The 23,880-nt window shown below is 39.5% G+C and overlaps 1 protein-coding gene across 1 annotated transcript; it reads left to right on the top strand.

Moving 5' to 3' along the window:
- The first annotated feature begins 5,406 nt into the window (after positions 1-5,406).
- LOC112432422 (alpha-tectorin) lies at positions 5,407-23,495 on the top strand. Its single transcript, XM_076879819.1, has 19 exons — positions 5,407-5,554; positions 6,095-6,170; positions 9,888-9,979; positions 10,268-10,492; positions 11,161-11,235; positions 11,384-11,489; positions 11,616-11,745; positions 11,879-12,128; positions 12,350-12,500; positions 12,628-12,715; positions 12,822-12,884; positions 13,072-13,271; positions 14,736-14,867; positions 14,961-15,148; positions 15,309-15,457; positions 16,872-17,117; positions 17,231-17,393; positions 21,893-21,985; positions 23,337-23,495. The coding sequence occupies exons 2-18, from the start codon at positions 6,125-6,127 to the stop codon at positions 21,983-21,985; spliced, it is 2,397 nt and encodes a 798-aa protein (XP_076735934.1). The 5' UTR covers positions 5,407-5,554; positions 6,095-6,124; the 3' UTR covers positions 23,337-23,495.
- The last annotated feature ends 385 nt before the right edge of the window (positions 23,496-23,880 follow it).

The following is a 23,880-nucleotide window of genomic DNA, read 5'->3' as shown; positions in this document are numbered from 1 at the left end:
CGTTTCAGTTGTTTATAGCTTCCCCCCCTTGAGCACACAGTTTTTGATGAAAACAGAGAGGTGTGACCATAGCAAACAGGAAACTAATGTTGTAGGAGATGAGGCAAGCACTGAACTATTTTAAATCTTGGCAGAATTTAGAAGTTGACCACACATGTACACAATACTATGCACCCCAGATTATTTCAGAGCATTAAAAACAAAACAAAAACTAAGCTTTATGCAAAAAGACTACAAGAATTTCAGAATTTTTTGGGATGAGTTTTTGGGTTCACTTTCTCACAAGAAGAACGCCGGTGAGATTTGATCCAGGAGTTTAAATCTGTACCATGACCGCTTTCGTGCATTTTTCAGGATGTCAGTGGGGCAGTTTGAGGTTTGGTTAGCAGAGTTGGGAAGACATCTGTGGAGGCAGAGAAGTAATTTTAGGGAACTGACTGACAGGGAACAGGAGCAGCTTCTAGCTGTGTATCTGAGGTAAAATAAAGGCCTTAATACTTGCAGATGATTTTGAGCTTCTAGAAATAAATTGAACACATCATTTTTGAAGTGAGAAATGTATTTGGTGACTCAAAGTCCTCCAAGAAGCAAGTCCTTCCACTCAGTTTCTTAAAAGCCTCCTGACACTTTAAACATTAGAAAAATTTATTTCAGTTGGCTGTTTAATGTTTTTGCCAAATACTCTTTAAAATACCAGAATAGAGAGGATGGAGGATTTAAGTTTATTAGATTGATCAGTATTGCTGAACTATGAAATATTTTGAGTGCAGTGTGTTTTTTGCATACAGGCATAACAGAATAGCTTTAGTGTTTTGTTTTTTAAACTTGAGAATGAACTTATACAAAATGCAGCAAGATATTCAAAAAACATTTTTAATGATTAAAAAATACACTATATCGGATTCATATCGGTATCGGACACATAAAGTGGTATCGTGCCATCTCTAGTATATACAGAATGTGGCAACTGAAGTATACACAGAGGGAAATTCAGGGAAGTGCAGACAGCCATGTAGAACGAGACCCAGCTGAACTAAATTATCAACAATGGCACAAGGAAAGCACAAGCACACCAACTCAAAATAAACCAAAAATGTCATAATTATCTGTCAAGTTTATTTCTAAAGTACATTTAAAAACTACAGCTGATGATTAAAGTTATGTACATCTAAAAGAAAATTCAAATAACATAAAACAGAGGACACAATCAAAGTTTAGATTCAACAGTTTTTCCAAACAGTTAGAGTTGAAGCATTCGCAGAGACAACCCTGTGTTTCATCCCTGACAACCAAATACAGCACCGAGCTCCTGTCAGAGCTTCACACTGCAGCGATAAAGCTGTGCTGCACGGTGGGGACCTAAACATAATCATCAAATTAATGACAATGATAACACGATCACATGCTTAACTTGTTACAGACAAATATACACAATACACCTTTTACCTGACATCCTGTCAGAAAACACTGGAATTCACCCTACACCTAAAAATTTCCATGTATGGTGGATCCTAGATGCACTCCAGCTGTCGATGGTGTACTGCCCACAACTCAACAATGGCCTCTGGGAACAGACATAAATAAAAAGTTGTGTAATGTTCAATCTCACATCCTGTCCAACCTTTTGGAATGAGGTCTGTCACACTAGGTGTTTTGGCAAGATGCACTCCAGAAAACATGCCTGTCACCTTTTCATTGACATTTACATTAATTTTAATGTAAATCAAATTAATTTGATTTGCATTAATTAACATTAATTATGTGTAACCACATAATTTCCTCAGGGATTAATAAAGTATTCTGAATGTGTCATTTAGTTCACTAATTAGTAGCATTTACCTTCACGACAGTGGTGATGTCTTTCAATTTGTAGCACAGCAAGTTTTTTGTGTTTATGATTCTGTGAGAATCGCTCCACATGGTTTACCCAAAGTATGTTGATTTCCTCAAAATCAAATGTAAAATGCGCCCTTATATCTGCTCCTCCCAAGCCTTGACATTCTAGATGTCTCATCCAAGTTTTTATAAATCTCAAAATACCTAAAAATTGTCTTTGTGTCCTTGCATGATGATACTGTAACTAGTTTTGTATTTTTGCAAATATTTTGTTGACTCTTCATAAATAAAGGGGGTTTTCCACATACTTCACTCAAGTAAAATTGTTAAAAGTTAAATTGTCTACATTCCCCACTGGTTCCTGGTCCCTAAAAAGGTACCGTCTGAGCAGAAGCAGATGTAGATTAAAGTTGTTGTAATATGATGGCATTAACTGGACTCTAACAGTGTGAATACACAGTCATCCCAAAGATGAGGTGCAGTGAGGGTGACACGAAAACTTTCAGTGTATGCAAAATGACATCATTGCACTGAAAGATCCTCATTTTACACTCGGCTCCACTAAAATCCCATCTCGATGCAGTCTGGCCAGTTTAAAATACGTGTTCTTGCACAAAAGCACAACCAGAATACCATAGTAAAATGTCATGTGATTGAAAAAGTGAGACTGTGATGAAGATGATGTACATACGACAAAAATTTAATTTTTGCAAGAAATGCATTTTGAAAGTACACATAGTGTACTTTCTGTGGTGCAGTTTGTTCGCCCGAGTACATAAGCATACGCTGACAGATGTTCACCATCAGAGAAGCATGTACAAACTTAACGGTTCTTGATTCAGAGCCCAAATGTCAGAGTAAAGGAAGGCTTTCAGAATGTAAAGTGCGTATTGTTGTTAGCTGTAATAAAATCCCAGTGGGAACAAAATGTACACTAAAGTCCTTATTATCCAAACTGTTCCACATCCTGTATCTGTGTCTACACCGAGTCAAAGCAACATGACGTATAATGGGGTTTTTCAGATGAGTGTGTTAAGGACTGATAACAACTACGTAACACTGACACGATAACCTGTAAACATGCTGTGTACTCAAATGCATCTTTTGATATTTCAGAGGGCTGATAAAGGGACTGTGGGAGCTTTTCTATCTGTTACACCCAATAATTCTGACATGAAGCTGATGCTAATGACACTTACTAGAGAATTTTGTCAAACATCAGAAAACCTGCTCACAAAGGATTGGATCAATGGGTCAGTGAGTCCAAAGACTAAGCACAACGATCCTTCTAACATCTTTAAATGTAATGACCAATATTTTACATCCTGTTATGTTCCCTCCATTCATCCGCTAAAATTTAAAATTTGGGTTAAAACTTTTCAAACTTCAACATGGCATGTGTAAACATACTAGTTTTCTTAAGTAAGCCTAAATTATTTCTGTTTCAGAATCTTATTGTCAAGAACAACAAAATTGTAATCAAACCCGTCCTGAAAAAAATACTTTTTTATTAAGCCACAGCTGTGCAAATGATCTAGTTTAACTTTAAATCCACAAAACTTGTGAAATAAGTTAAAACTGAGGATTATCTTTCAACTTACACAGATAAATTATGTCAAAACCAAAAGAAATCAGTTTAGACTTGAGAAAAAGACTTGCTGAGGCTCAGAAAGCTGGAGCTAAAAATACAACATTAACAATAATTTTCCAGGTGTCAAGAAGTGGAGTGAGAAGGATCATCGATACATTCAAAGACAGCCAGACAGTACAGAACAAGCCTGGCAGAGACTGGAAGGAATAGATCTCAAAGACTGGACAGAAAACTAGTGAGAGACGTGTCTAAAGACCCCAGAACAACCAACTCCTAGCGAACCTCGTCCCCACAGTGAAACACGGTGAGGATGCTTCATAGTGGAAGGAAACATGAAGAAAGAAAATGTGACAACCCTGAAGGAAAACATCAAGCAGTCAGCAGCAAAACTGTGCTTGGGTCTTCACTTTGTCTTCCAACATAACCGCAAAACAAAACATACGTGGCTCCTTCAGGAGGCGATGAAAAACCAGCTCACAATGAGCATTACTGACTGGCCTGCACAAAGTCCTGACCTGAAGCCTGCTGAACATCTGTGGAGGGAACTGAAGACCGAGCCCCATAAAAGATGATCGTCAAATCTGGAGGTGCTTGAGAGTTTTGCAAAAGAAGAATAGGCTGGGGTTACTCGGTTCAGGCTGTTATCCAACAGAGACCACACACAGCTGACTGTTAGCATCAGTGACGCTAATAATTCTGACCCTGCTAGTTTTGTGTTTTTGCAAAGTAAGAAGTAATGTGAGCATTCAAAATAAAACTAGGATGTTTGAACACGCTGTTTTAAACATTCCTGCTCTGTTTAATGAAATGTTCATTGAGCGACTAATGACCTACAGTGAAGTGATCATATTAGCCAGTGAAAGAGTGACATTATTCCATTTTTACCTATAACAGTTGTGGCCGATCTGTGTTTAATTCTGGGTAACTCACTCTTACTGCTTAATCAGTCTCTCTGTAGCTACTTAGAGTTGTGTTGCTGGCATATGCGACGTGCTTCTGACAAAAATTGATTAGTGTATTAATCTTTTGTTAATCTGTCAGCACAAGGAGTGAACTAAAGGAATTTTTGTTTGATACGATATCTCTGGCCTCAAACGTTCCAGCCTTGGGACTCTCCTCCATCTCTGCCATCTCTGTATCTTGGTGGCCTTGACGACTTTCTTGCCCGTGTGCACTTGTGTTTGCAGCCACGTGGTGATTAGAAAGCTGAGATTACGAACGGGACCGGGACAAGATGTTGGTCACTAGAAAAATCTCAGCAATCAAAATTCATAAGGAATTATTTCTAATTTTATTCCATTTAAGAAGACATAAATGTTATATGCTGAAAGGTTTCAAAAAACACCTGAAGCTCTCGGGGGCTTATTTCAGGTGTCTCTCTGTAAGAGGCTGATTCATCAGTGGGAGGTTCCCATCAGGTAGCTCCTCCAGCCCTCCTCTCTACCCCACTGGTTCCTGGTCCCTAAAAAGGTACCGTCTGAGCAGAAGCAGATGTAGATTAAAGTTGTTGTAATATGATGGCATTAACAGGACTCTAACAGTGTGAATACACAGTCATCCCAAAGATGAGGTGCAGTGAGGGTGACACGAAAACTTTCAGCACAAGGAGTGAACTAAAGGAATTTTTGTTTGATACGATATCTCTGGCCTCAAACGTTCCAGCCTTGGGACTCTCCTCCATCTCTGCCGTCTCTGTATCTTGGTGGCCTTGACGACTTTCTTGCCCGTGTGCACTTGTGTTTGCAGCCACGTGGTGATTAGAAAGCTGAGATTACGAACGGGACCGGGACAAGATGTTGGTCACTAGAAAAATCTCAGCAATCAAAATTCATAAGGAATTATTTCTAATTTTATTCCATTTAAGAAGACATAAATGTTATATGCTGAAAGGTTTCAAAAAACACCTGAAGCTCTCGGGGGCTTATTTCAGGTGTCTCTCTGTAAGAGGCTGATTCATCAGTGGGAGGTTCCCATCAGGTAGCTCCTCCAGCCCTCCTCTCTACCTGGGTGTGGACAGCAGGAAGGATCCAAATAAAGAGAGACGGACGGCTCACAGAGACACCATCACCAGACAGCCTCCTTAGCAGCAGCCTCCACCCTCCTCATCCTCCAACAGAGCTCCAGAAGGTAAGACGAGCTGCACGAGTAGAACAATAAAGAGTCACTGACGGGCATCTCTGTGGCTTTAACAGGATAAATAACAGACAGACGAAGGAGTGGGCAAAACTCGCACACTGACTTTTAGAACTTTTAAATGCCGAGTCCTCCTTTTAAAGGATAAATTTAGGGTTTTCTTTGTTTTTTTTGCTCATGATACGCATTCCTCCAGTCTTTTATTCATATTGTTATGTTTCTCTTCTTTGAAGTTTGGTGTTTAATGAGAAAATAAACTTAGATTCAGAGAGGAAATGTGCCAAGTGTTGGTGCAAGGAGACAAATTTCACTGACAGCTGAAGGAGCATGGAGATGTTTAACTCGCACAGTGATGATTGTTCAGTTAGTCTGTTTCTGTGACATCTTCAGAGTCATAATTTCAAACATTCTGCATGCTGGGATTTTCCTAACCTTACAGATGATGTACAGTAATAACTCCAAGTGTTACCATTTGATGTTTGTGCTACTTTCTGTCCAATCACAGACGTCCAACTGTGTTTTTTTTTCTTTCAGGTCTTTGTCAGGCGATTGGTTCCCTCCAACATGCTGTGCCCACTGCTCTTCCTGTCTGCATTCATTGTACTGGCAGGTAAGCATGCACCGCAGCTACTTTAAAAGTATCCTTACTAGGGATGGGTACCGGTGCACCGGTTCTGACATAAACGGTAGTAACCAGACCAAAAAGCAGCGCACATTTCGGTGCTTTATTTCGGTGCTTTTTTTTCCTGAGCTGTGATACACTTTAGATTCTAGCCAATCATTTTACGTTTCCGAGGATAGTAGGCGGGTCCAGGTACGTACGTTCTTTTAGAGCAGAGCTACAGATTAAAAATGTCCAAGGTGAAGCGTTCAAAAGTCTGGCTGTACTTCACAGCAAAATATGCAAACTCAGCAGCAACAAGTGCTTTAAGCTGATACTGTGATACTGTGCAAAGGAGGCAACACCTCGAATCTGATGAAACACCTGGCGACGCGTAGCGTTTTTTTAAAAGCCGAGAAATGCGCCGTATTTGATGGCAGCAGCAGCCGAGAGGAGAGTCCTGGCCCCTAGCCCTGCCAGTGTAGCAGAAATGATGAGGATGATGATGCAGCAGCAGCTGTTCTTCTCTGCGTGAGTAGCTTAATGTTGTTCGTGTGTAGTTTACGTTGAGTAGGCTAACCACGTTATTACATTAATGCATGTAAGGTGAACTAGCAAACATCATCATAGCTACATGCGGCTGTCTTCTTGTTTGATGGCAGATACTCCCTTCACCCTGGCCAAAAAGGCTAAAATGACTAAAGAAAAAGTGGGAAACCTCACTCATGTCATTGCCTGGCCCTATTTGGTTCATAACAGACAGAAAGAACATTACCTTAAAAAGGTACAAGAGGTTTTTGGACAAAGTTGGTGTTTTTTCCATTGTTTAAGCACTGCTTCCAGCCAAGAGTGATACCATACATGCCCCATAGCTGCAGAAAAGGCTAACATTGTTGTCTTTTTACAAAAAACAGCTGAACATGAGAGGTTTTTGGACCAATTTTGTGATCTCCATTCTTTAAGCACCGGTTTGAGCACCGTTTGAGCACCGGCACCGTTTCAAAAGTACCGATTTGGCACCGGTATCGGATAAAACCTAAACGATACCCATCCCTAATCCTTACTAGACTTGAGTATTTGGTGATTAGTATTCAGGAACTGATAATCAGAGACTGAGGAACAAAGACCAAATGACCTGAAGTAAGGAGGGACAGTGAAGGCCATTTGAAGTGCTGATAATCTGACAAACATGGACAGATTTTCCTGGGATCCTTGCTTTCATATCTTCATTTTAGAATAAACAATCATACAAACAAACAAGCATTTTTAAAGAGTTCAAGGGATGTAGATCTCTGTCATCCGCCCATCCATCAATCTGATGGTTCATTAATTACATTCAACACGACTCCCTGAACTCTTTCAAACGCCCTGTCTTGTCTTTTAGTTTCTATGATTTTCTCGTGGAAGGTTTGGCGCGTTTGACAATGCTATGGTCTTTTTTGCATTGAAAACACTGAGCTCTACTAACATTTTGCTCACATTTAACATGTTTGTGTCCTTCAGGGTCCAAACACACTAAATATAGTTTTGGTTCTATGTGGAAGAAATTATTTCCTGTTTTCTGTTCACATTCAATTTAACTCACTCATCTTAAACTTTTCACGTAATAACTGAACATTTCAAGTCCTGTTTTTTGTTAATATTGAGTTATTTTCGTGGCATTTTGAACTAATAAGACTCAGACAAATTATAACCCCTAGTCCTGATCCTAAACTTGAGTTACTAAATTGAAATTTAAAGACAATAAACCAAAAGTGTAACTTGCAGTTAACTGACAGCATTTTTTTCAGTGGCAGAAACAAGCTTCCATATTTACTGGATGCAGGAAGATAAAACTGTACCATGGGGAAAATATGGATCGCTACATACAAAAATAGCAGTGTGTGTGTGAAGAGAAAGGCACTGTAGAGAAATATATAGTACTAAAAGTTTATACTTCAAGCACTTCAGTTAGTAAAACTGAAAAATGTTTAACAAGGTCACCAATACAAATATCTGCTCTCTTTTAGAATAATATATTAATGCTTATAAAACAGAAAAGATGTGTTAAGATATCTGCAGCCAGCCAGGAGAAAATCAGCAAATAAAGTTGAGAATCTTTTTTTTTTCTTAACTGATACTCAGAGAAATACAAAAACATTACTTTGAGTTTGATTCCATAAAAAGTGACAAAAACATTAGCGTCCATCGTGCGTGGGAAGAAAACTTCTTTTTACAGCGAAAAAAAACCCCTAAACTTCCAAGCAAGCACCGAGTAGCTACCACATAATGGGAATCTCACAGAGAAACTCGCGGATTCTTCAACTGACCGCGACACACCTGCACCAGGGCAAGCATCCGCCTACCCTACTCCTGCTTCACAGGTGAAAATAGAGCAAAAGGACCGCTGAGTCTTTGATTTTATTTATTTTCTGCTGTGTTTTACTTGCATCTATTTGAAAGAGTGAGTGTAAACACAAAATAATATTTTATTTTATGTGCTGGAATGTGCAGAAAATAGGTTTAAATGTTAAACTAATTTATTCAAGTCAGAGAATGGTGCATATAATTTAAGTTTTGCTTGATGCAAAAAGTTAAAAGATTAAAACTAATAAAACAAGCTTTAAAAAGAGACTTTTCCATTTGATTACATTTTGTATGATGGATTATGCAGAAAAAGTAGAATTGGGCTGAAAGATCTATCACTTTATCACCTCTTCAGGTTGTAAATCGTGTTTTTAAAAAGTAACTAAGTAACTAAGTAATTAATTATTTTTGAAAATAAGTAATCAGTAAAGTAACGGCATTATTTTTTGGGGAGGTAATCAGTAGTTACTGATTATTTTTTTCAAGTAACTTGACCAACACTGCTCGCCATACAGAGGTCCGAGGGATCTCCCAGAAATGGCCAAGCTCATTTCTGGAGAATAGGTGATTGATTTCATACCTGCTGATCTCTTACCCAGTGCAGGTTAGGTTTGCAGTATTAGTTACCATCATGATATGCCCCAGTCACACTTTCGCAGGACAGGAAACCCAGCGTAAATAAGTTTGAATCCTGCTTCGTAGTGGACCTCCAGTCTTTGCATTTGGAGTATTTTCCCTGTCCATATCTGTCTGTTACTGGTTTTTCAGCTTCACCCTGATTATCTGTGAGTCCCTGTCATGTATTTCATACATTTTGTTTTACTTTGTTTTAGCCTCACTGGCACTCTGAATGTTATCAACTCAACATATTCAGATCAAAACAGCTCTCATTCTCTTTTCCAAACACTGCATAGCTGATCTATACGATGCAATATCTGAAGTTACAACATAGTAACCTTTCTGTACTTTAGTGTTTAGGCCTGTCGTGAGAGTACATGTTAATGTACTACCGTAACATAGATAAGACTTCATAAGTCCCCATATATCCATCAACCCTATTTCTTTAGCAAAATAATTTGAATAGTTGTTTTACACCAGCTATGAGACTGATCATGACCTATCCGGCTGTCCATCGCTGCATCGAGTATGCTCTGCTATTACAAATGAGAGTGTAAAGTGAGTAAGTAATAAAAAAGTTAAGTCTACTATACCCATCCATATAAGTTCCCCAAGTTTAACTTGTAATCTACCCTCCTTTTCCAAGATTTTGGCAACTTGTACGAATACTTTGTTTCTACAAATGCGTGAATATGAACCTTTGTTTGTCCTAACAGCTAACAAGCTGCAGCTCACACCTCTCACGTGTGTCTGTGTCTTCAGGTGCTCAGCAACAGTCAGTCACTCAGCCTTCAGTGGTGGACATCAGCTCATGTCCCATCACATATTATGGACAGAAGTACGAGAAGCTCTATGTGAGTAGGATGAAGCCTGATGTTTTAGCAGAGCTTTATGTGTTGTTGCTGTTTAATCTCCACCTGTAGCAGAGATGATGTTTGCAGACTGAGTGAAGAGTTCAGAGATCAGCGTCTTATTAATGTCCTCTGCAGTGATGCTGAGTATGTAACCATCACCTGATGCAGCTTCCTGAAGAAGAGCGAGAGCTCTGACTGAAACCTGAGCACCAACAGTTCAGCTGTACATGACAGAAAAACCCACAAAATATTTTGCTATTTGATTTGTTGTGTCTCTGATTTTTACAGGTGACCTTCACAAGACGAGACATTGTGATGTGTTTTGACAAGTTTTACGACCCTAGGAATGAAGGCGACTGCATCGTGGGGAGCTCACCTGACAAAAGGAGAGCAGCTTTTAATATAGTTCAAGCAGAGTCTGTTCTTGAACGTTGGGTTAAAAATAAAACACAAACAATTCAGAACAGTTTGAGATGCAGTGTGCAAATAACCATGCAGATCAGCAGTTCAAAGGTGAGTCCTGCTCTGCATCACAAAGCCTGAAGGGTGTGCCTAAAATGAATAGTTTCAATCAACACTGAAAACAAACATAAAATGAAAAATGTTTTTTTTATTTTTTAAAGGGACATTGTAGACTAATTAACATGAGTATGTCAGATGCAGCCGTACAGGCTAGTTTTCACCTGAAGGGTGAAGGAAAACCAAAGATGCAAAGGCATCTAAGCGTACACAGGAGACAGGACCAACGCATGTGAATGGTAAAAGTAATGCATAATCATAACCAAACAAACTAAACATCAAAAGCAACTATTAAAGATTGAAAACAGAAGCACTTTAAGACAATACAGACCATGAAAACAGAGACTTGCATGGATATCACTTCAGTATATGACAACATGTTGGATTATGATCGTGTTTGTTTAAAAATCACTTTTTCTGCTATTTTTGTTGCTAGCAGAAGGATTGGTCTGATGATTGGTTATATAATCACCTGATTTAAAAACATGTGTGATGACTGTAGTTTTTATAGCATATGGAAACACTCCATTATGAAATTCAAAATGTTTTAGCAATGCAGCTCAACAGGCCCAATGTTAATGTTATGAACCTGAGCTTTTCTAAACAGTTTCAGATGAAACTTCTTCACAGTGACTGAATCTTTCCTGTTAACCTGTTTACAGATTAGCTTAAACCTATTCAACTTTGGGACAGAAGCAGCTCTGAGTTTGGAAGCACATGGCACTGGTTTAGTGGCGGTGAGTCTGTGTGTATATGAACAATAACACTTTGACGTAATATGTTAAATACTTTATATTTAATGCCAACATTTGTGTCTGTTTTCAGCTTGATGTCAGTTCTTTCTGCTCTGTGATTATAACATTAGCTGTGTTTGTTTCTGTTTAGTTCTATACTCAGGTCAGTGATGTCCTAATCAACAAAGTAGAGGTTAATAACATTGTTTACAAGTCTCAAAATCATACCATAGATATCAGTGGATGCAGACACTCAGGTTAGTGAATCTTAAACTCCTACCGTGACTTTGGGATTATGTAATTCTGAAAGATTTGATTGTTACTGTTTTATTTGCACTTACAGTTGGAAAACTGTTGAACTAAAGTGAAGCCTCTCTTCCCAGATACTGTGTATAAACCTGGTACTGTGGTCAACTCTGACCCACAAATCTGCTCCAATGTCACCTGTTCTGAGACTGCAACCCTCCAGACCTCTGGTTGTGGTCCATTGGAGCATTGTCAAGGCAACGGCATGTAAATATTTTCTCTTCATATTTTGTTACTAAAAGGTTCTACAGTGAAATAACTTAAGAAATAGAGGGTCCCCTGGGGTAACCTTCTTTGGCAGCAACTCATGGTGATGTTTGTGGTTGGTTGCCTTTGTTAGCTGTGTGTTGGACACCATGTTGGACTCCACCTGCACTGTGACCGGCCCCACTGTCATCGACGTCCACGGCCATATGAACTCCATCCAGGATCGCTGTGCGTACTCTCTGTTCTCGACTCCGTCACTCCCAGACTTCCTTGTTCTGGGGAACTTCAGGGACAGACGTCGTAAAGATGTGAGCTTTTTGGACAGTGTGACGCTGCGTGTGGACGGGCATGACATTCACCTGGAACAAGGTGGGAGAGTTCAGGTAAGCGACCTACAGCCACAGTTCATGTGTCAGAGTGGAGTCTGATCCAAAGTCCTCCCTCATCCTCTGCTGTGTCTCCTCGCATCGTTCTTCTCAGGGCTGTTAGAAGCAGTTCTTTCAGAGCTGCTGAACTCAGTGGTTGTTGCTGTGAAATCAGCCTGTTTGTGTGTTTGACATGTTTCACTCAGTGTTTCCACCACTTTGTCTCTGCTGTGATGCAGCTGGACGACTCCACACTGACCCTCAGCAGCTCACCTCAGTTGGTTCATGGTGTGCAGCTCTCTAAGGACCAAACTGGAGTCACTGCCGAACTCACCAAACTCAACATCTCTGTCTTCTTTGATGGCAACACCGCACAGATCCTCTTAGAAGGTACAGAAAATAAAGTTTAACTCATGTAATGTAAACTGTAAACTGTGCTGTTATTTATTGAGCTGCTGTGTTCCTCCAGTTTGAATATTGATGCTGATCTGACTCATTCTGTCCTGATCCTGTGCAGGACCTGCTGGTTCATCTGTGGAGGGTCTGTGTGGAAACTCCAGCAGCTCTCTGAGTGACCTGAGGCTCTCTGAGTACAGCTCCACCAGGTAAGACCTCATCACAAGCTCAGAGTCCCTCTGACTGCTGCTGCTGATGTTGCAGATATTCTGTTTGTATGAATGAGCCTGAACTTTGTTGTTTGTCGCCCCCTAGCTGTGAGATGCAGTACAGTGAGACTGCTGACAGCACGATCGACTGCAACAGTGTGACTGAACGGTGAGCAGACTGATCCACAAGGCAGGATCTGTTTACCCTTTGACGTAATAAAAAACATGTGTGTTGATCTGTCTTGTAAATTACATGGTACATCACATGTGACTGTAGCATAGATGGAAGATAAACACAACTGATTACAGATTATTATTTTATTGTCTTCAATTTTGTTTCTCTATCTGTGGTACAGCTGTAATCTCCTGAAGGAGGCGCCCTTCTCCTCCTGTAACACTGACATCGACCCAGAGCCCTACATAACCGCCTGCACCGACACTTTGTGTAAATATCCTGCAGTGGACGGACTCAACTGTCAGTTCCTGAAGGCCTACGCCAGAGCCTGCAGTCTACACAACCACGCTCTGGATGGCTGGACATCAAATACCGGCTGCTGTAAGATGTTAATAAGACCTTAATAAGACGTCAGATTGTCACTGATTTCTAGAATCGATTCAATTCTGATTCGATTCGATTTGATTTGAATCGGGGAAATTTGGCCTCAGACAGTCAGAAATATTATAATTCAGATCATGCATCGGTACATTTCTATATTTTTATATCTATAAAAAGAAAGCTGACACTTGCGAGACTTTATCAAAGGTGTAAGCATCACAGCAGATACCTTTGTGTCAAAGTAACTGAGGATAAAACACAGAAAAACATGAAGGTGATTTTCCTGGCCTGAGATTTTATAAAAATATTCTGTAGTAGATCAAAAACGAAAGAAACCCATTAATCAGCATATGAACATTACCTGATGCTGCTGAAGTGAAGCAGAGCAAAGTTACAGAGGTTTTATTAGAGACACAGCTAAACGTTTTGCAATTTTGCACAATTTTAAAAAGTTTAAATTTGTTCAGTAGCCTATTGAACAGCAGAAATTAGCTTTTCTTTTCGGAAGTAAGTAAAAGGAAAAAAACAGCGGCCAACAGTGCTGTAAACAATGGTAGACTTGTGCGCAAGCGAATAATGAAGAAAACAGATTTTTAGACTGGAAACTTGTTAGCAGAGACGGGTCTTCCAGCAGAATCTGCATGAATATTGAAGATACTTATTATCTAGACGGAGGAATAATCACACGTGGGGCATCGGCTTTCATGGGAACATTCACACCAAAAGGTGACTTTGTTTATTGAACTCTCGCGTATACTCCGCAGCATAACAGGAAGCATCCTTTCAAAATAAAATCACAACAGATGACAATGAGGGCATACCTATTAACTAGCTCAACAAAACTGTTCTTGAAGTAGACTGAGAGAGAGAGAGAGAGAGAGAGAGAGAGAGAGCTGTGCATGAAGTGTGATTGTATCGTGGTGGAAGCAAAACAGCAAAAGTAAGAGGGAATTCACGTCGATGTTTATCAAATGTGAAGTGTAGTTTGCTGCTTCTTTTGTGCTGGTTCAGTGAAAACCTGCAGCTTCGGAATCTAGCGTAAAAAATACGTACACACAAAGCGTGGACCCGCCGAAACATCAGAATCCGTGCCGTCGGGTGAGAAAGGCAACATCTCACTGATTCTGATCCTGATCCGCGGGTCCGCGCTTTGTGTTTACGTCTTTGTGCAGAATCCATGTACCTGCTCTCATTTACTGTTTTAGCTGTTTGGTGGTTGTTGAAATTTTGTGAGGTTTAACCTGAGATTCTGGCTTTTCGGGCAAATTAAAATTCAGATTAAAAAATCGATTCAGGATTTTAATGAATCGATATCACGTTATCCAAGCTAGAATCGATTTTAATCGATAAATCACTAATCAAAACCCACCCCTATTAATAAGCTCTCCTTTGTTAAAGAACTGAACTGTGGATTTTTAGAGCTCCCATGTTTTCAGGATAATAGATGAGTGTGTTCCTCTGTAGCCTCTGAGGCCTTCTGTCAGGACAGGACCTGCAGCGATCACGAGTTCTGTGGTGAGAAGACGGTCAGTGGTGACACTCGCTGCTTTTGTCGGACCATTTTTGCCTCCAAGTACCAAGCAAACAACTCTTTGGGTACGACAGCTGTGACATCACCATGACAACAGGGCTGAATAATGTAGGAAAGCTTCTAACTGTGATTTTTCTGACTGATATTGTGACGTTCAGGTGATGCAACGGTCTGCAAGGAGAACTCTGCTTCACTAACTCTGGTCGGTTGTCTCCTGGAGGACAAAGACATCAATTACTCTGCTTTACAGCTCAACGACCCGACCTGCAGGGGTCGGGTGGACAAGCTCACCCACATGGTGACCTTCAGCTTCAACAGCAGCAACAGATGTGGGACGGTGGTCACGGTGGGTTTCATCTCCTGCTGTTTAAGCTTTGATCTCTGTGAATTCTAAAATTTTTGGTCATCTGAAGTTTATACCAGTCAGTCAACATCTTAAACAGTATCAGATGTTAAAGATGAAACAATGAAGAACTTGCTTAGTATCTGATTATGTGACCCTGCAGACCAACAACAGCTACATCATCTATAAGAACACCATCAGGAGCCAGAATTACTCTGACGTCATCACTCGCAAAGACCAAGTCCAGATCGACTTCTCCTGTGTTTACAGTCAGCCGAACATCAACACTGCAACCTTCAGAATCAGAGACTGGTTTGTAGTGGCTGCTAGGTATTGTTTGAATATTTGTTAAAATGTGGGCATTGCTAACAGTGCAAGTATTTTAAGATGTTGGGATTAGGGCTGCTCGATTATGGCAAAAATGATAATCACGATTATTTTCACTGAAATTGAGATCTCGATTATTTGACGATATTTATTTAACCCTTACGACCTACTATAGAACCAAGTCCGCCAGAGCTTATATTATTTTTTTACATGTTGTAGTGCCATTTGTGGGAGCATTTCAAGTTGCTATACAACTATTATAGCCCATATTTTAATAATATGTATGCATTAAGTCCATAGTAACTACATTAATTGCAAAAAAGTGCAATAAACTACAAAAAAAATTGAAAATCATTTTTGTTTTGTTTACATATATTTCTACTTGGAGAAATTTAAGAGGTTTATCCCTCAAAACTTTAAATACAAAAAAGTTGCAAAAAATAGTTTACAACAACAGGAAATTTATTTTGAGTGTCTTCATAGTTTTATTTTGGAGATACACCAATTTTTATATACTGCAGGAAAAACGAAAAAACAATCCTAGCATGTGCATCAAAATAAACTATTTCCAGCAGTGCAATTCGAGTTCTAAGCATCCCAGAAACTATTCAGAAAAGTCAAACATGACCAGTATAGGCTTTTAAGCCCTACAAGTAAAAAACTACATTTTCCGCGAAAATGACGTCATTTCCGGTTTCGGGCAGGAAATGGCGGACATGCGATAGTTCCCGCTGACGTCTGTTTCACTGTGGGAAGTGTTACGAACAGCTGATCGGATCGGCAAAGCGTGTTTCTGGAATATTATGTTTTTGTTCCTGCAAGTGCTTTTTATGCAATTTTTGCAAAGCTTTATGTGGAAGGAAACCGTGACCGAGGACAAGCTGATGGAATAAGATGTAAGTACAACTCCTCTGGTTTCATATGCAAAAAAAACTTATTGCGCTAGCTTACACGGCTCAGGGTTCTTCAGGGATTTAAAAATAGTTACACAAAACGGAGCGTGCTGCTCTGACCGGATTTAAAGGGTAAACAATGACTTTAAAAAATAATATAAAATAGTGTGCAACACCACTGAAGTTTTTTTTAACCTCTCTTTTCAACCAACGGCAGTCACTCTCCTCTCCAAATAACTTCTGCTTAGCTTTCCGAGCTTCCCTCGGGTCCTCTTAATCAGCGGTCTCCACCCTTTTTTGCGCCACGGACTGGTTTATGCCCGACAATATTTTCACGGACCGGCCTTTAAGGTGTTGCGGATAAATGAGGGAGGGGCTAATAATCGGCTCACTCATTTTTAATGATCGTTGAAAGCCCAGATCGTAATCGTGATTAAAATTCGATTAATTGAGCAGCCCTAGTTGGGATTGTTGTTAACAACAGTGTAAATGTGTGCATTCTGCAGGTCCGTTGCACAGTGCATCACATCTGGAGCTTGGAATTACACTCTGACTATCAAGGCCTACACTAATGCTGGCCGCACACAACTTGTGGAGTGGAACAGTGAATTGCAGTTGAACGAGAAAATCTGGATGGTGTTGAAGACCGATGGCTTGGATGGAAGCATGGTCAGTGTGGTGACCGACTCCTGCTGGGCAACTGACAAGGCATCACCCACCAGCAGTCCAAGACATGATCTGATCATTAACGGGTGAGAGAAACTCAGAGGTGGTGGTTGCTCGCTGCTGCTCAGAGATTAATTCAACTCCTTTTGATCACTATTATGGACTCCTGAACAAAGTTTATTTTCCTGCTTATGAACAGCTGTGCAAACCCTGCTGACCCGACGGTGCAGGTGGAGGAAAACGGACTGGCAACCTCCACTTACTTCTCCTTCAACATGTTCCGGTTCACTGGGGGCTCTAGTGACATCTTCCTTCACTGCCAACTCCACCTGTGTCCCAAACAGGGGAACAACTGCATCCCGGTACGCAAATGTTCATAGAAAGATATACCAAATCTGGCCATCTTTTCTGATTTCATGAGACATTGCTCTGCACATAGACATTTCTCTTCAGTGTGCAAATGTTCAAGCACTGAAGCGCATTATTTACTGTTCCTTATCCATAGTGTCTTTTGCTATTGATGTCCAAATAGCTTCTAGATGTCCACAGAGAATTGGTTTGCATAAAACGAGCTGTCTTTGAATACATTAAATCTCAAATCTGCTCAACAGAACTGAAGTCTGACCTTTCGCTTCGCCATTTCATCAGGTCCAGAACTTCACATTCTTTTTTCTTGGTCAAATAGTGTCTGCACAGCTTTGACTTATGATTGGGGTCAATGTCTTGTTGGTATATGAACTAGAGCTGGGCGATATGAGATTTTTTCATATCACGATTAGAGATGGACCGATCCGATATTACGTATCGTATCGGTCCGATACTGACCTAAATTACTGGATCGGATATCGGAGAAAAATAAAAAATGTAATCCGATCCATTAAATATCACGAAAGCACCTCACAAAACTTGCAACACGCCGTAATTCACCTCAGAACGTTAGCACGTCGGAGCAGTATGCATCACGTGATAGAGCGGCTGTGGCATGCGGGACCTGTCGGTGGTCTGGATAGCATGTGGAGCTTCGCTAGCAACCCGGCATTTCATCTCCGACAAAGTTATCCCGAGAGAAGTAAAGCAAGTGTGTAAGTCCATCTCTGAATGTTTGTAAAGCATTCCTGCGTTAAGCTTAACAAACGACTGCCTCTTCTTGCTGCTACTTCAATCATGAAACTGCTTAACGATCAGCTGATCGGCTTTTCTGTCGCGAGTCCGTGTCTCTAGTTTGCTTTTGGCCCACTTTGCACCAGAAAGAGGAAACCAGCGGCTGAACAACAGCAGCACGTTTAAGCTTGATCAGCTGTTGTTAGAATGTATTTAATATTACTTTCTACTCCAGGATCTTTTTCTACGTAGCTGACGGCTGGTAACTGTGCAGGGGCGGATCTAGCAAAGTTTAGCCAGGGGGGCCGATAGGGCATTAACAGGGAAAAGGGGGCACAAAGACATACTTTTCTTTCTTATTCTCATTTAAAATGTCTAGCTTTTAATAAATAATTATCTGACACCCAAAGTTTTAATTTGATGCAAAATGAATAGAAGTCCATTATTGTATATAGTAACTATTAAGTCTAATATATATACCCTAGTAAGCTATAGTACTTTTTCCTTTGGGAAGGTACCATCTGTGCAGTCTGCAATTCTGTTGAAGAAAGATGTTGAATCTATTTAATATTTCTTGAAAAATAATTGATTTCTGTGCATTTTTTTTCACACTGCATCAAATTAAGGTTGATTACGTCGATTAAGCATCATGAGGTGGAGCGTGAGGGGTGGTTCCCTATTTTTTATTTATTTATTTTTGTTGTTGCTGGGAGTTGGAACCCTATTAGTTAGGTTGCTTAATATTTATGCTAAGTACTCTTTAAAATACCAGAATAGGGAGGATGGTGTAGGTTTAAGTTTATTAGATTGATCAGTATTGCTGAACTATGAAATATTTTTTTTTGCATACAGGTATAAAAGAATAGCTTTAGTGTAGTTGTTGTTTTAAACTTGAGTATGAACTTATACAAAATGCAGCAAGATATTTAAAAACAGTTTTGTTGATTAAAAAACACTATATCGGATTCATATCGGTATCGGCAGATATCCAAATTTATGATATCGGTATCGGTATCGGACATAAAAAAGTGGTATCATGCCATCTCTAATCACGATATATTTTTTTCATTTCAGGCGATAACGATATCTATCACGATATAAGCCAAATAACTATTTGTAAGATTTAAATGTGCCGTTGCTCACAAGTAAAATGTGAAATAATCAGCAGCTTGTTTTTATTTAAATATTTATTTCCCATAATAAGTTCAACAGGGTAGATGTACTTAAGGAACATGAGACTTTTTCAGATAAATAAAGGCAAATATTGCAAACTACACAAAAGGCAGCCGCTAAAGCGTTTAAGTTTCAAAATAGAACAAACAAAACAGACTAAATTGTCAATTCCACTTAGAAACAAAATGTTAATTCTAAAAATAAATCTTAGTTTGTTTTACAGAAGAACAGACAAAACTGACTAACTTTTGTCAATATCAAATAAACTGAGAACTAAAAGGAAATTCTCAATCTCTCCTTGTTGTATAGCTTAGCTTTTCAAACAGTTTTAACAGTTACTTTAGTCTGACAAAAGCCGAATGACGAATTAGCACTTCCAGTCAGAGACTGAGGCTACGTCCACACGTACACGGGTATTTTTGAAAACGGAGATTTTCCGTTTTCATTTTAAAAAATAATCCCGTCCACACATAAAGGGAGAAATGAAGGAAAACGCTGCTATGAACATGCCAAAGCAGCAGGTGGTGCTAGATTCCTAACCGTGCAGAAATGTTGGCCAATCAGAAGTCTAGAAGCCTCGGTGGGAAAAAGTAAACAAAGCTGGGGCATAGAAGCAGACCCGAGTCGTATGTGTGGACGGACAGTAACTGTGTATATGTAAGCATTTAAACACTGCAGAGTAGAATTAACAGTAACAGTATTGTAGAAATTCATTTCACTGAAACAATAACGTGGCGCACAGTGTGACGCATGCACCAGTTTATTGTATTTCCAGACTTGCTTTCGGCACAATTTACAGTGCATGCTACTCTGTTTTTTGTCAGACTTGAAATAGCCGAAATACCTTCACCCTACGGAACTTCTTTGGCTCTTCCGTTCGACAATCTCTCCGGCATTGGAACCATCATCTGTTTTCTCTTCGGTCACGCTCGGTTGATTTTTCTAGTCGGCACACTCATTTCCTCCATTACGTGCTGGCTCCATTACCCGCTGGCTGCTTCCCAAACAAACACACGTGCGGCTTGGCACTTGTGCTGTACGTAACAAGTCACGCGACGTGACGCTGCGGCTGTGATTGGTTCGGCTCTGCGCTACTTAATTTGGATTGGCTGACCTTTATTTTTTTTTTTTGTATTTATTTTTTTTTAAGAGGACAAGAGCGGCGAGGTCTATCGCGATAGCTTAATTTCTCTATCGAGTAAAAGTTATATCGCGATACATATCGTTATCGTTCTATCGCCCAGCTCTAATATGAACCCACGACTAATCAGCTCCGGTCCAGAAGAGACTCCATAATGCACTAAAATGTTGTGGTAGACTTTCTTGTCCATGACACCATAGATTTTTTTCCTAATTTGCCCGAGCTGTTAGATATGGGTGCAGTGCATCAAGCATTAACCCTTTAAAGGCGGTCGGAGCAGCAACGCTCCGTTTTGCGTAACTATTTTTAAATCCCTGTAGAACCGGAACCATGTAAGCTAGCACAATAATTTTGTTTTGCATATGAAACCGGAGGGGTTGTACTTACATCTTATGCCATCAGCTTGTGCTAGGTCACGGTTTCTTTCCACATATAGCTTTGCAAAAATTGCATAAAAAGTGCTTGCAGGAACAAAAATGTAATATTCCAGAAACACACTTTGCCAATCCGATCAGCTGTTCGTAACACTTCCTACATTGAAATAGACGTCAGCGCGAACAATCGCATGTCCGCCATTACCTGCCCGAAACTGGAAGTGACGTCATTTTCGCGGAAAATGTAGTTTTTTACTTGTAGGCCTTAAAAGCCTATACTGGTGTTTTTAAAAGTCATGTTTGACTTTATGCTTTTCTGAATAGTTTCTGTGATGCTTAGAACTCAAATTGCGCTGCTTTAAATAGTTTATTTTGATGCATATGCTGTTTTCTTTGCAAATTTGCATTATAGGATTGTTTTTCAATTTTTCTGCAGTATATAAAAATTGGTGTATCTCAAAAATAAAACTATGAAGACACTCAAATTAAATTTCCTGTGGTTGTAAACTATTTTTGCAACTTTTTTGTATTTAAAGTTTTGAGGGATAAACCTCTTAAATTTCTCCAAGTAGAAATATATGTAAAAAAACAAAACAAAAACGATGTTCAATTTTTCTGTAGTTTATTGCACTTTTTTGCAATTTATGTGGTTAATATGGATTTAATGCATAAATATTATTAAAATTTGGGCTATAACAGTTGTATTGATGTATAGCAACTTGAAATGCTCCCAAAAATGGCACTACAGCATGTAAAAATATAAAGTAAGCTTTGGCGGCCTTGGTTCTATGGTAGGTCTTAAAGGGTTAAAAGGTTCTTCAGCTTTTGAAAATGCTGTTTCTGATGCTGTTCATTGTTATCACCGGAATTCATCATTTTTAAAAGATGAATCGACCCATATATAATAGATGCTGATCGACTTTCAGAGACTACTATCATCAGATTCAATAAAAATGTTATAATTGGAGGGTTTTGACACAAAAGATGAAATGTTTGCTGTCAGTGGCTTCAGTCCTAAATGAATGGATCACTCTTGGTTTTGTAAAGCCTGGACTTTGTCTTTAACTTCCAGACGTGTAACACACCTGCTCGGGTACGCAGATCTGCCAGTTTGACATATGAACCTGAAGCTCCAGCCTTCATCAGCGTGTCCTGGACTTATTAGGTAAGGTACAATCAGCTTTTGTGATTTACCATCATATATGTTATGTGGTGATTGCTGAAGAGAACAGTGAAGTTTAAGTAAGAAATTCAGAAAGAGGAAAAATGCCTGAGGAAACCTCACTGGTGGAGGTGGAAAGAGACATTACAGATATGTTAGCAATTTTTACTGGAGTTAAGTTTTCTGCCCACCTAAACTGATGGGTTTGTATTTCCAACTTTGCCTGATAAGCTGTTGAGTGAATAAAATGTCCTAGTTTATACAGTGGTTCAAAAAGGTGTTTCCCCCCTTCCTGATTTGCTATTTCCTTTGTAGATTTGTCACACTTAAATGTTTCAGATCATCAAAAGAATTTAAATTTAAAATTTTAAGAGGAAAAAACCTACATGGCCCTGTGTGAAAAAGTGATCGGTCCCTTAAACCTTATAACTGGTCGGGCCAAACTTAGCAACAACAGCTGAAACGAAGCGTTTACCATAAATGGCAGTCTGTCTTGTACAGTGCTGTGAATGAATTTCGGCCCGCTCATTTTTGCAGAATTGTTGTAATTTAGCCACATTGGAAGATTTTCAAGCCTAAACCACCTTTTTGAGGTCATGCTACAGCATCTCAATCAGATTCAGGTCAGGAATTTGACTTTGGCCACTCCAAAGTTTTCATTTTGTTTTTCTTAAGCCATTGAGGTGGACTTGCTGTTGTGCTTTGGATGATTGTCCTCCTGCAGAACCCAAGTGAGAATATACGGCCATCTGTTCGTGATCTCAGCTTGAGGTCAAGAATCGTTCTTTTGTGACCTCCTGGATGAGTTGCTGATGCACTCTTGCAGTAATTTTGGTAGGCTGGCCTGTGAAAGTTCATCACTGTTCGAGGTTTTGTCCATATGTGGATAATGGCTCTCACCGTGGTTCACTGAAGTCCCAAAACCTTAGAAATGGACTTCTAACCCTTTCCAGACTGAGAGATGTCACCTACTTTGTTTATCAGCCGTTTCTTTGGATCGTGGTATGTTGTTTTGCTTTTTGAGATCTCTTAGCTTGCTTCAGTTTGTTAGAAAATTTCTATTTAATTACAAATACTTTTTCATACAGGGCCATGTTATCTTTGTCTAATATTTAAATTTGTTTGATGATCTGAAACACTTAAGAGTGACAAATACACAAAAAATAGGAAATTAGGAAGGGGGCAAACACTTTTTCACACCACTGTACGTCACCTGACAGTCCAGCATCAGGGCAGAGGTCATCCTCAAACACAGATGATTCCAACAGAAGAACTGGGATATGATTTGTGAAAAGGAGCCAAGGTCTGTGACAGAAAGAACAGCAGTCACAGTTTACTCTGGTTGTCTTCTCAGGTGGTTTCCACGGTGACTTTGATGGACTGACTGACCAACCGAGTGCTGACCTAATGTGACAGTGTTCGCAGAGACAAGAGACATGCTGCTTTTATCCATCTCCTTTATACTTGTACTATTTCTGCTAAAGGATGGAAAAATAAAACGTGTGGTAACCAGTCTGTGTTTTTCCAGAATTTCATTACTTCTACTTTTTGGCTCTGAAACTGTTCAGCTTGAACTCCAGTCTTTTCAGCTTTAATGAATATTTCCTGCAATACATTCAGAGGCTTTGAAAAGCTGACGGGCTTAGAAAAATGAAAAGATGTGCACTAATATTAGTGTTACAGACACCACCCATTCATTCCACATTTAAACATACAGTTGTGGTCAGATGTTTATACACACTCATCATGAATGTCATGGTAATTTGGTTTTTTTAAATAAGTTATTGGAACTGGCCTTTTTCGATGGTGGAATGATGGTATAGCATACATCTTTAATTACTTTAAAAAATAAGAGCTGGGTGCTCAAGTTTGAATTTATTTGGAATTTTCTCTAATTC

This window comes from Maylandia zebra, linkage group LG3 (assembly GCF_041146795.1).
Source record: "Maylandia zebra isolate NMK-2024a linkage group LG3, Mzebra_GT3a, whole genome shotgun sequence".
NCBI lineage: Eukaryota > Metazoa > Chordata > Actinopteri > Cichliformes > Cichlidae > Maylandia > Maylandia zebra.
The sequence above is the reverse complement of the archived record's forward strand: the minus strand, read 5'-3'. Positions and strand labels throughout refer to the sequence as shown.